Source organism: Oncorhynchus nerka, linkage group LG13 (assembly GCF_034236695.1).
Source record: "Oncorhynchus nerka isolate Pitt River linkage group LG13, Oner_Uvic_2.0, whole genome shotgun sequence".
In the NCBI taxonomy this organism is placed as follows: Eukaryota; Metazoa; Chordata; class Actinopteri; order Salmoniformes; family Salmonidae; genus Oncorhynchus; species Oncorhynchus nerka.
In genome coordinates this window covers 16,088,955-16,102,288 of record NC_088408.1, presented here as the reverse complement: position 1 = coordinate 16,102,288, position 13,334 = coordinate 16,088,955, and the positions used below count along the sequence as shown (strand labels likewise).

General features: G+C 42.9%; 2 protein-coding genes across 2 annotated transcripts; both read left to right on the top strand.

The window, feature by feature from the left end:
• Positions 1-5,757: 5,757 nt before the first annotated feature.
• LOC115124047 (actin, alpha cardiac muscle 1-like) lies at positions 5,758-9,158 on the top strand. The gene is made up of 7 exons (XM_029653419.2): positions 5,758-5,865; positions 6,267-6,411; positions 6,865-7,189; positions 7,367-7,528; positions 7,641-7,832; positions 8,099-8,280; positions 8,792-9,158. The coding sequence occupies exons 2-7, from the start codon at positions 6,283-6,285 to the stop codon at positions 8,933-8,935; spliced, it is 1,134 nt and encodes a 377-aa protein (XP_029509279.1). The 5' UTR covers positions 5,758-5,865; positions 6,267-6,282; the 3' UTR covers positions 8,936-9,158.
• Positions 9,159-9,261: 103 nt separating this feature from the next.
• On the top strand, positions 9,262-13,116 carry LOC115124048 (gap junction delta-2 protein-like). The gene is made up of 2 exons (XM_029653421.2): positions 9,262-10,340; positions 10,754-13,116. Exons 1-2 carry the CDS (start codon positions 10,264-10,266, stop codon positions 11,607-11,609), a joined length of 933 nt encoding a protein of 310 aa, XP_029509281.1. The 5' UTR covers positions 9,262-10,263; the 3' UTR covers positions 11,610-13,116.
• Positions 13,117-13,334: the final 218 nt, after the last annotated feature.

Genomic DNA, 13,334 nt, shown 5'->3' with positions numbered 1-13,334 from the left:
ATTGAGGTACTCATACAGTGTATATTTCAGACACAGACATTGAGGTACTCATACAGTGTATATTTCAGACACAGACATTGAGGTACTCATACAGTGTATATTTCAGACACAGACATTGAGGTACTCATACAGTGTATATTTCAGACACAGACATTGAGGTACTCATACAGTGTATATTTCAGACACAGACATTGAGGTACTCATACCGTGTATATTTCAGACACAGACATTGAGGTACTCATACAGTGTATATTTCAGACACAGACATTGAGGTACTCATACCGTGTATATTTCAGACACAGACATTGAGGTACTCATACCGTGTATATTTCAGACACAGACATTGAGGTACTCATACCGTGTATATTTCAGACACAGACATTGAGGTACTCATACCGTGTTGCTTATTAAGCAGCTTATTATCTATTCATTGTTTATATATATATATTTTTTGCAGAGTGTGTTGAGACTTTGTTAGATGCACCTTAAATAAATTGTGATTTGATTGTGCTATATTAGCCTAATTCCAGATCTGTTTATACTGTCTGGCATAACAACCACCAAAGGAGATGGCTATACAGCACAAACAGATCTGGGAACAGGCTAGTAAGATCTGACACATATTGTTCATAATATGTCATCCAAAGATAAGCAGAATATGGACAGTGAAACTGTATGGTAAGATTGCCACTAAGCAACATTGAAATGTTGGGTAACTGAACACAGTGAAGGTCTGAAGTGTCCTCAATGCCAACTTTGTTTACTGAGCCCAGGCGTTGGGTGGAATTAAATTGACATTGATGGAATCCTTAATGATGGCAGCAGATCAATCTCAGCTGTTTAATATGTGCAGGGAAGACAGCAGAGGGCTAGAGGGAGAGGTCATCTTCCTCCCTAAGGATTCCCAACGGATCTCCTTCCATGTCCTGAAACCAGGGTACAGTTACAGATCTGTATCTATCTAAATAAAAACATACTTTGATCAGATAAAAAATATATATATTTACAGTAACACTAGCTGTGCAGTATCTTAAATACAGTATATTATATATAGTATATTAAATACAGTATCTGCAGGTTGTTTATGCTTGGTGAGTCTAAATAAGGGCTAGATTCAATCCGTATTGTGGGAGTTCAGTGCTATAGCGCATCTGTAGTGTTTACCGTGAATGCAGTCTTCACGAAGAAGGGAACATTGCCATTAAATCCCAATCGCGCTATAGAGCTGAACTTCTGCGATACAGATTGAATAGAGCCCTAAATGTCCAAATGTAGCTGGATACAGTGAGAGATGCATGAGGGTCGGATGGATCAGACTGAGGACAGGAGGAGGACGGACCAGACTGAGGACAGGAGGAGGACGGACCAGACTGAGGACAGGAGGAGGACGGACCAGACTGAGGACAGGAGGAGGACGGATCAGACTGAGGACAGGAGGAGGACGGACCAGACTGAGGACAGGAGGAGGACGGACCAGACTGAGGACAGGAGGAGGACGGACCAGACTGAGGACAGGAGGAGGACGGACCAGACTGAGGACAGGAGGAGGACGGACCAGACTGAGGACAGGAGGAGGACGGACCAGACTGAGGACAGGAGGAGGACGGATCAGACTGAGGACAGGAGGAGGACGGATCAGACTGAGGACAGGAGGAGGACGGATCAGACTGAGGACAGGAGGAGGATGGATCAGACTGAGGACAGGAGAAGGACGGACCAGACTGAGGACAGGGGGAGGACAGACCAGACTGAGGACAGGAGGAGGACAGACCAGACTGAGGACAGGAGGAGGACGGACCAGACTACAGACAGCAGTGTTTATACAATATAAGAGATGTCAAAACAAACAAACTATTACCTGCCGTTCAGGTATAAGCTTAGATATATGAGTTTTTAGGCAACAAAGGAAAGCCTACACCTGTGCATAATCAATGCTTTATGAATATGGATATGCCTATATTAATATCAAAGGCTAATACATTAATTTATGCAGATCTCACCACAGCATGCAAAGTAGAGAAGGTGTTTTTTTCTGGAACTACTTATTCAAGTCTATTCTAACATGACTAATATGCATAAACATTATTGATCACAAAACGTTGGTTTCAAGCTGTAGTTTACACTTGCAGACTATGATATCTCCTGCTGAGTCATCCTCAACATGTATCATAAACCCAGAACCTAAAGTAATTCCAGTAAGAGTTGGAACAAATCGTACTTTGGAAATGATACCATTCTGTACACAGTTGCTTGGAGATGGTGAAGTAAAAAATATATGAACAATTTACATAAAGCAACCCATAAGAGATTAAAACCAAGCGTACAGTATGATTATTTGTATTTTTTTAGTTAGCACATAGGAGAGGATTAAGAAACATGAAAAAAACGTAATCCTTACTTCATAGACTAATAGGATCATTCAGAATGAAATCTTCTTTTAAAGAAATGAAGTTTAATGCTGATGCGGTTTAAGAAGTTCACACAAGAGAATCATTACAAATGACTAGAACCACGAAGGCATAGATTACTGTAAATTCCATACTTAATACACATGTGTTTGCGCACTAAAGGCTAGTCCTTTTTAAAATAAATGTTAGAAATTGACACTTCATTGGCTAGTTATTGTGCATCAAAAATACAGTAAAACAAACATCATAAATCTGACATTTTATCCACATAGCAAAACCCATCTCAGTTATTTCTAACAGCTACCCCCTCTTCCTAACCCCCAACCATTTATCCCAGCCCTGAAGACCCGAGGCCAGCTGACAGATGCTCAGACAGAGAATGTGGGTGGGATTATGGGTAAAGCACTAGTGGCTGTCTGTTACATCATCTAGTCACATGACTTCCCCCAGTGTCAGAGGATAGGAAGAGGTCGATCTGGCTGCTATCGCCACAGTACCAAAATGTACACCTAAAGAAAAGACATATACAGAGTTCAGGAAAAAACATCCACAGCTCAACTTGATAGCTCAATGTTTCCACGATGTTCTTACTGCAGTAAAATAGCACTGTTAGAGAGTGATAATGTAATGTGTGAGGAAGGGAGAGTCTCGTACCAGACTAGAAACCCTAGTAACTATGGCCTTAACGATCTATCCCATTCTGGGTATTGGACAGCTGCTCTAACCATAGGAAGTCACAGCTCTGTTCATTTTGATGTTAATAGCCTCTCGGGCAGCATCTTTTGCAGATCTGGTGCGTGGGTGTGTTTGTAATGTACACTGAACAAAAATATAAACACAACATGTAAAGTGTTGGTCCCATGTTTCATGAGGTGAAATAAAAGATCCCAGAAATGTTCCAAATGCACAAAAAACGTATTTCTCTCAAATTGTGTGCACAAATTTCCTTACATCTGTGTTAGTAAGCATTTCTCCGTTGCCAATATAATGCATTCACCTGACAGGTGTGGCATATCATGAAGCTGATTAAACAGCATGATTATTACACAGGTGCACCATGTGCTGGGGAAAATAAAATTCCACTCTACAATGTACAGTTTTGTCACACAACACAATGCCACAGATGTCTTCAATTTTGAGGTAGTGTACAATTGGCATGCTGACTACAGGAGTGTCCACCACAGCTGTTGCCAGATAATTTAATGTTAATTTATCTACCATAAGCCGCCTCCAACGCCGTTTTAGAGAATTTGGTAGTACGTCCAACCGGACTCACAACCGCAGACCACATGTATGGCGTCGTGTGGGTGAGCGGTTTGCTGATGTCAACATTGTAAACAGAGTGCCCCATGGTGACGGTGGGGTTATGGTATGGGCAGGCATAAGCTACGGACAACGAACACAAATGCATTTTATCAATGGCAATTTAAATGCACAAAGATACCTTGATGAAATCCTGAGGCCCATTGTCGTGCCATTCATCCACCGCCACCCTCTCATGTTTCATCATGATAATGCACAGCCCAATGTCGCAAGGATTTGTACACCATTCCAGGAAGCTGAAAATGTCCCAGTTCTTCCATGAATACTCAGACATGGCACCCATTGAGCATGTTAGTGATGCTCTGGATCAACGTGTACGACAGCGTGTTCCAGACGCCATCTGTCAAGCATGGTGGAGGCAATGTGATTTTCTGGGGGTGCTTTGGTGGTGGTAAAGTGGGAGATTTGTACAGGCTAAAAGGGATCTTGAAGAGGGAAGGCTATCACTCCATTTTGCAACGCCATGCCATATCCTGTGGACGGCACTTACTTGGAGCCAATTTCCTCCTAAAACAGGACAATGACACAAAGCACAGCTCCAAACTATGCAAGAACTATTTAGGGAAGAAGCAGTCAGCTGGTATTCTGTCTGTAATGGAGTGGCCAGCAGAGTCACTGAATCTCAACCCTATTGAGCTGTTGTGGGAGCAGCTTGACCGTATGGTATGTAAGAAGTGCCCATCAGGCCAATCCAACTTGTGGGAGGTGCTTCAGGAAGCATGGGGTGAAATCTCTTCAGATTACCTCAACACATTTACAACTAGAATGCCAAAGGTATGCAAGGTTGTAATTGCTGCAAATTGAGGATTCTTTGATGAATGCAAAGTTTGAAGGAAACAATTATTATTTCAATTGTAAATAATTATTTATAACCTTGTCAATGTCTTGACTGTATTTCCTATTCATTTTGCAACTCATGTCATGTATGTTTTCATGGAAAACAAGGACATTTCTAAGTGATCCCAAACTTTGGAATGGTAGCGTATGTTTTTGTTTGATTTATTTCACCTTTATTTAACCAGGAAGGCCAGTTGAGAACAAGTTCTCATTTACAACTGCGACCTGGCCAAGATAAAGCAAAGCAGTTCGACACATACAACAACACAGAGTTACACATGGGACAAACAAACGTACAGTCAATAATACAGTAGAAATATATATATACACTGTGTGCAAATGAGGTAGGATAAGAGAGGTAAGGCAATAAATAGGCCTTGGTGGAGAAGTAATTACAATATAGCAATTAAAACACTGGAATGGTAGGATGTGCAGAAGATGAATGTGCAAGTTGAGATACTGGGGTGCAAAGGAGCAAGATAAATAAATAAATACAGTATGGGGATGAGGTAGATTGGATGGGCTATTTACGGATGAGCTATGTACAGGTGCAGTGATCTGTGTTGCTGCTCTGACAGCTGGTATGTAAATGTCATATTTCAGTATTTTTTGTTTACATTTTTTTTGCAAACATGTCTAAAAACCTGTTTTTGCTTTGTCATTATGGGGTCCTACATGAAGAGAAATCACTACCAACAGTCAACTGCATGGACGACACAAGCCCTCAACCATGCTCTCCTTATCACATATTAGTCACAGTGAGTGACAAACACACAGACACACAGACACACACACAGGGGTGGAGTCTTACATTTACTGAACACTAAAGTCATTGTTCTTAATAGAAGGCATTGCTAAGAGATAAAAAGTTAACCCTCAAATGACATAATGCCTGAAAGTATAGACCCTATAAGGCCTGTTAAAATCCATGGCATGCTCAAGTCTATAAGAGGGAATGACGTCTGCTGCTGAAAACTTAGCCAGCAAATAACATTTTTCTTCATGTCAACTCACTGTGCCGTGTAGAAAATAGAGGGAATAACTCCAGACATCTTCACACCCTCATACTTCACAGCTGTCTGTCCGCGCGGGTCCCCTTCCATACATGGGCGTTCAGGAGTCAACGCGCAAGCCCCAGCGCCCTTCCACTCCACTCATAACAGGGCCTGGCATCCAAATAAGGAGAAAGAGGCCGCCGGGCGTAGTGGCGCTTGTAGAGTAGACCTATAAATTGGGTTCTGCCCTCACCACACCACTGCTGCTCATTCAGAGGAACAGGATACTCGGTACTTATTTGGTGAGTATCTGACAACTTGTCATTATTCAAATACGGGAAACAGAGAGTTCTATTTACTAGTCTGTTTTCCATCAGGTTCGGACGAAAAAGCGAAATTGATGATGAATCATATGGAATATTAATCTGCAGTTCATTATTAATATTAGATTAATAATACATTATTTGACATTGTGGTGCTCGCTATAGGGTTTTAAAACAGATAAATCATTACTCAAAATAAGTTTGTTAGACTTGTGTGGCCTGTGTGCTGTAGCAACGTTAGCCTGCCAGTGTTTCCCGGGGCCACAACAAAAAGATGTAGGCTACTGTTGGGGCTACTCGATGACCGGAGTTATGAAACGCTTTTGTATTATGACCTGTAGCCTATACTACTTAGCCTAATGTGCGTTTTATCACAACAGAAACCCAGCTGACATCATGTGTGACGACGACGAGACTACCGCCCTTGTGTGCGACAACGGCTCGGGTCTGGTGAAGGCTGGCTTTGCCGGAGATGACGCACCTCGCGCAGTGTTCCCCTCCATCGTTGGTCGCCCCCGTCATCAGGTAAACTTCCCAGCATGAAAATCAACGAAACATTTATGAGGATACATCATACATCCATCAAATTGGGCGTTTTTCCAGACTTAATTGTCTATACATTGTGCATTACTCTTGATTATCTGCTCCCGGTTTTATTTGACCTAACCAGGGGTATTCAACTCTTACCCTAAAAGATCCGGATTTCTGTTCTACCTGATAATGAATTGCAACCATTTAAATCATTCCTTGATTAGAGGGCAACAATGAAAAAAGACAGTGGAACAGGCTTTAAGGTCCAGAGTTGCGTTTGAGGGCACTAGACCATTTCATTGTGAAAGAAAGACACAAAGGAAGAAAAATAATGAATAAATAAATGAATGAATGTCCTATGCTATTGTAGCTTACAACTATCTGGCCCTGTGTTTGACTTTGAGGAATTGTGTTTTGACTAGGTTTGCTTCCTTTCTTCCCCTGTAGGGTGTGATGGTAGGCATGGGACAGAAGGACTCCTACGTGGGAGACGAGGCCCAGAGCAAGAGAGGTATCCTGACCCTCAAGTACCCCATCGAGCACGGCATCATCACCAACTGGGACGACATGGAGAAAATCTGGCATCACACCTTCTACAACGAGCTGCGTGTGGCCCCTGAGGAGCACCCCACCCTGCTCACTGAGGCCCCCCTCAACCCCAAGGCCAACAGGGAGAAAATGACCCAGATCATGTTTGAGACCTTCAACGTCCCCGCCATGTACGTGGCCATCCAGGCCGTGCTGTCCCTCTACGCCTCCGGTCGTACCACCGGTGAGAAACGAGCCGAGGAGAAAGACTCCATACATTAACATACAATTCAGATCCAGTACATTATTGTGTCTCATGCAACCTTTCATTACATGAATCGTAGTTTACACCATTAAGATAAACATAAAGCTGTTCTATTCTATTTCCATGGCTTACATAGTATTCTACCTCATGTTCTAGGTATTGTTCTGGACTCTGGTGATGGTGTGACCCACAACGTGCCCATCTATGAGGGTTATGCTCTGCCCCACGCCATCATGCGTCTGGATCTGGCGGGTCGCGACCTCACTGACTACCTGATGAAGATCCTGACAGAGCGTGGCTACTCCTTCGTTACCACTGGTGAGTCCATCATTCCTGAAAATAAACGTGTTTGATATTGAATGGCACGGTCATAATTCGTTGTCCACCTTCTCGACCAAACTGCAAAACTTTGAATCTTCTATTCTAACAGCCGAGCGTGAGATTGTGCGTGACATCAAGGAGAAGCTGTGCTACGTGGCCCTGGACTTTGAGAATGAGATGGCCACCGCTGCCTCCTCCTCCTCTCTGGAGAAGAGCTATGAGCTGCCTGACGGTCAGGTCATCACCATCGGCAACGAGCGCTTCCGCTGCCCTGAGACCCTCTTCCAGCCTTCCTTCATCGGTAGGTATCTTAGAAGCATCGTGCAGCTCACTATCCAATCAAACCCATTTTTTTAACCTCTTTAGGAGACAATAAAATATTCCCTGTGTGATCTTATATAGCCTTTATAGCAGCTACATAAGTCATTATACCAACTACTGCCAAACATACTGTATGTTTATATTGAAGCAATGAGGGAGCTGTCCATTTCAGCACCAATTAGACATACATGGGTGACTTCTCATCCAGAGCATTCGCTTACAACTTGTTCTCTTCTATCTCACCAGGCATGGAGTCTGCTGGTATTCATGAGACCACCTATAACAGCATCATGAAGTGTGACATTGACATCCGTAAGGACCTGTATGCCAACAACGTCTTGTCAGGAGGTACCACCATGTACCCTGGTATTGCTGACCGTATGCAGAAGGAGATCACCGCCCTGGCCCCCAGCACTATGAAGATCAAGGTCAATATTATTCTCACTGAAGTCCACAAACTGAACATATAAGACCAACCTGACCACAATCTCTGTGTGAGCCTACTAATGACCAATCACAGCCTTCTAATGACCAATCCCAATCACAGCCTTCTAATGACCAATCCCAATCACAGCCTTCTAATGACCAATCACAGCCTTCTAATGACCAATCCCAATCACAGCCTTCTAATGACCAATCACAGCCTTCTAATGACCAATCCCAATCACAGCCTTCTAATGACCAATCCCAATCACAGCCTTCTAATGACCAATCCCAATCACAGCCTACTAATGACCAATCACAGCCTACTAATGACCAATCACAGCCTACTAATGACCAATCACAGCCTTCTAATGACCAATCACAGTATACACCTATATTCTCCTTATAATGCATTATATGATAATTTGAACAAACAATGAACTGTATGGTGCATTATAAAGCAGTACATATTGAGAGGACTTTTGCTTATCGGTTTTCCTCTTTCCCCTTCTCTAGATCATCGCTCCCCCCGAGCGTAAGTACTCGGTCTGGATCGGCGGCTCCATCCTGGCCTCTCTCTCCACCTTCCAGCAGATGTGGATCAGTAAGCAGGAGTACGACGAGGCAGGCCCCTCCATCGTCCACAGGAAGTGCTTCTAAGCTCCCACTTGCCCATCGCTCCCCCCAGAGACAGTCAGACGACCACAGATCTGTTTACATTACCTCCGCCTATGGATATGTTGTTTATGACCCATATGCAAGTTACAAATCCAGACAGGCCTCTGTTTTATGTTTTGTCAATGATGTACAGTTTGTTTACACCCAAGTGCAATATGTAGATATTTATTTGCTTTATAAAAGGACTGGGTTCTTGTATAATACCGCACTTTGTCATATCGTCAATCATCTGCATATTGGTATTTGTTGTATTATAATTCAGGAAAATTACATACTGTATCTGTTTACTCATAGGCTGTCCATTCACAATACAGGTTTAAATAATTCCTGCTCGTGAGATTAGTACGCTACATGTTAAGTCCAGTCACGCACACTGTACAGTACAGTACAATGTGGTATGTTAAAAAATAACTACTCAAGGCTGCCCACTAAGTTGTTTCTTTACACCCTCTCAGGCAACCCAAGCGATTACTCAACCGAGATAGATAAACTTGGCTGGGAGTGTATAGGCTAAGGAATTATTGCGGCTTTAAGTACAAACAAATGCTTAGGCTACTGTAAGGTCATATATTGTTGCTTTGCCTGACAGACTGTCACATGTGTTTTTATACAGACACTAGTGTAGTATGTCATGGTACATCAGCAACCGATGCAGGCATGTTCCAATATAGTCTCTCCAGACAGAAGCAGCTTAGGCGTTGTAGCCTCCATCATGACAACAATAATAGTCCACATACAGAATAGGCCTACAGAGAATACAGACCAGAACTATAGTCTCTCTCTCGGCCACTACTCGTTCTGTCACTGTCATGTGGTGGTCTTACAGGCGACAGACATCCCCCGTGATTTAAGCTTATGACCAATCATTTTTATTACATATTAATATGCTACATTCCCGCCTTATACTTGGAGAACAATGAAAGTCAAAAACATGGTGTCTCTTTCTGCCTATCTCCACCAATATCTGCGCGTGACGCAAGGGGAGTATACTTAAATCAGGATTAGCTCTCCACCAACATTAAACTCAGCTGCCCTCCATTCAAGCACCGCGCGACATACCGTCCCGCGCGCACGGTCGAAAATAGGAGGGCTTTCTACTAATCAGCACTCAGGCTCGCGCGAGCAAAAGTGCTTGGATTGTCGAATGAGCTTTTAGCAGAGGCTCAGAAGGTAGAAGGCACGAGCGAACGCAGAAGCTGTGGGTTACCAATGCATTCTCCAGATACTGGATCATCCGGAGTAAAACACGGGAAACAATAGATTCCACAGGAATTTTGCACAGTGCACGGTGTGCTATCGTCTCCGAATGAATGACCATGGGGGAGTGGACAATATTAGAGCGTCTCTTGGAGGCGGCTGTCCAACAGCATTCTACTATGATCGGAAGGTAAGAGGGAAAGTGAGGATACTTTGTAAAAGTGTTAGCAGGAGTGTGTGTTTGATCAAGTGCTGAAAGTGATTGTGTATAAAGAACTGTACAACCCCCCCCCCCCCGCTAAAACCCCAAACAAAGATTCATAACAATATGCAAAAAATGTGAACCAAAAGGAAATAATTTGATAACAGAGCTGTCACTTGAGATGAAACACTGTGGCGCTTTCCTTCTAGAGCAGAACTGTCTGGTGGCTTTCAGCACTGGATAGCTCCCATTTAGCGTCTGCTTAGTAGCCTACACTAGAGCCATCTTTACTTTGCAATCGCTAATTGTCTCTATATCTTGTTTGTTTAACAATCAAGCCTATCATCTCTGCATATCTGAACTGAAACATTTTTTTGTTTTCGTGCTTGTTTGTTTTGTAGGATCCTCCTAACTGTGGTGGTGATCTTCCGGATTCTAATCGTTGCGATCGTTGGAGAGACGGTCTATGATGACGAGCAGTCCATGTTTGTGTGCAACACCCTGCAGCCCGGCTGTAACCAGGCCTGCTACGACAAGGCGTTCCCCATTTCCCACATCAGATATTGGGTGTTTCAGATTATTCTGGTGTGCACCCCCAGTCTCTGTTTCATCACCTACTCCGTGCACCAGTCCGCCAAGCAGAAGGAGCGCTTGGAGCGGGGGTACTCCACCGTGTTCCTCTCCTTGGACAAGCGCCATGATTCCATCAAAAGAGACGACAGCAAAAAGATCAAAAACACCATTGTAAATGGAGTACTTCAGAACACGGAGAACTCCACCAAAGAAGCCGAGCCCGACTGCTTGGAGGTGAAGGACATCCCAAATTCGGCCATGAGAACTAGTGGAAAGTCTAAAATGAGGAGGCAGGAGGGAATCTCAAGATTCTACATCATCCAAGTGGTTTTCCGAAACGCTCTAGAGATAGGGTTCCTGGTGGGTCAATATTTCCTGTATGGATTCAATGTCCCCGCGGTATATGAATGTGATCGATACCCCTGCATCAAAGATGTAGAATGCTACGTTTCCAGGCCCACGGAAAAGACAGTGTTTCTGGTCTTCATGTTTGCGGTCAGTGGCGTCTGTGTGCTCCTGAACTTGGCTGAACTCAATCATCTTGGGTGGAAGAAGATCAAAGTAGCTGTCAAAGGCGTGCAGGCGAGGAGGAAGTCCATCTACGAGATCCGTAACAAAGACTTGCCTAGAATGAGCATGCCAAATTTCGGCCGCACTCAATCAAGTGACTCTGCCTATGTGTAGCTGTCGATTTCAATACAACTGAATGGAACAATTGTAGCAAAGAATTCACATATATTTAATAATAATGTGGTAGATATTTTATCTCACGACTTCGTTTGCGAAGTAGGTCGGGTATATCGATTTTATTTGTATTTTATGGATAAGTAAAAAACAAACGGACCAAAACGTTTGTTTGTCATATATATATATACACACATACGAGAAGGCACTGATGCAACTTTTTAGTATGGTTTATCCTATATTTTGTAAAGTACTTCTTCAAAGCATTAATTTGTGTTCACATATTCACTCTGTCGTTCACTTCAGTAGTTGAACATGGAGCAAATATCAAATCATCAAATCAAATGTATTTATATAGCCCTTCGTACATCAGCTGATATCTCAAAGTGCTGTACAGAAACCCAGCCTAAAACCCCAAACAGCCAGCAATGCAGGTGTAGAAGCACGGTGACTAGGAAAACTCCCTAGAAAGGCCAAAACCTAGGAAGAAACCTAGAGAGGAACCAAGCTATGTGGGTTGGCCAGTCCTCTTCTGGCTGTGCCGGGTGGAGATTATAACAGAACATGGCCAAGATGTTCAAATGTTCATAAATGACCAGCATGGTCCAATAATAATAAGGCAGAACAGTTGAAACTGGAGCAGCAGCACGGCCAGGTGGACTGGGGACAGCAAGGAGTCATCATGTCAGGTAGTCCTGAGGAATGGTCCTAGGGCTCAGGTCCTCCGAGAGAGAGAAAGAAAGAGAGAAAGAGAGAATTAGAGAGAGCACACTTAAATTCACACAGGACACCGAATAGGACAGGAGAAGTACTCCAGATATAACAAACTGACCCTAGCCCCCCGACACTTAAACTACTGCAGCATAAATACTGGAGGCTGAGACAATACTTGCACTAAATATGAATAATGAGACAAAATACATCCGATTTGTGCTATGACGTCTTTTAATGACATTCTGCCAGTTTTAAACTCCACATATCATTATAGGCACGAAACATACACATTATTTGGCAGTTTTAGGGTCAATATTCCTCAAATGTACACAAATGCATATTCATTCTTCTAGTAGGTTAGATCACTCCTTTCACATATTTGTCAGATAGATCTATGACATTAGCACTATACGTTGTTTTGGTTGCCTGAGTTTGCACCATTGACCTTAACCGATGTGATCACTCCATTGGGGAAGGGGGGGGGGGGGGGGGGTGCTGCAAATGCTGACCATTTTCTTGACTTTTTATTTACACCCAAGCGCCCATTCCTTTTATTTATGGGGAAATTGATTTTCTTGATTTTCATGTCATCAAGTGCCATATTTGTACATAAATATAAACATGACCATCTATAAAGTATTCTCTTCATTGTGAAAGCTTTAATTCCAGTAAAGGCTGTTGTCATCTTTGATTTGAATCACTGTGGTTTCTATGTAAATGGTATGCTACTATATAATTATCTCTGGTTTCATTTGCAACATACAAAAATAAACAACCTTTGCATATTCAAAAAGTATTGCCGAGCAATTAGTCAAATAGACCACACATCTATGGTAAGCTGGAATCAATAAGAAAGGCAATAGATGTTGGCCCCTGGTGCTACCATTTTAAAAAGCAATGATTTAAAGTATCAATGTACACTACATGGCGAAAGGTATGTGGACACCCCTTCAAATGAGTGGATTCGTATATTTCAGCCACACCCGTAGCTGACAGGTGTATAAAATCGAG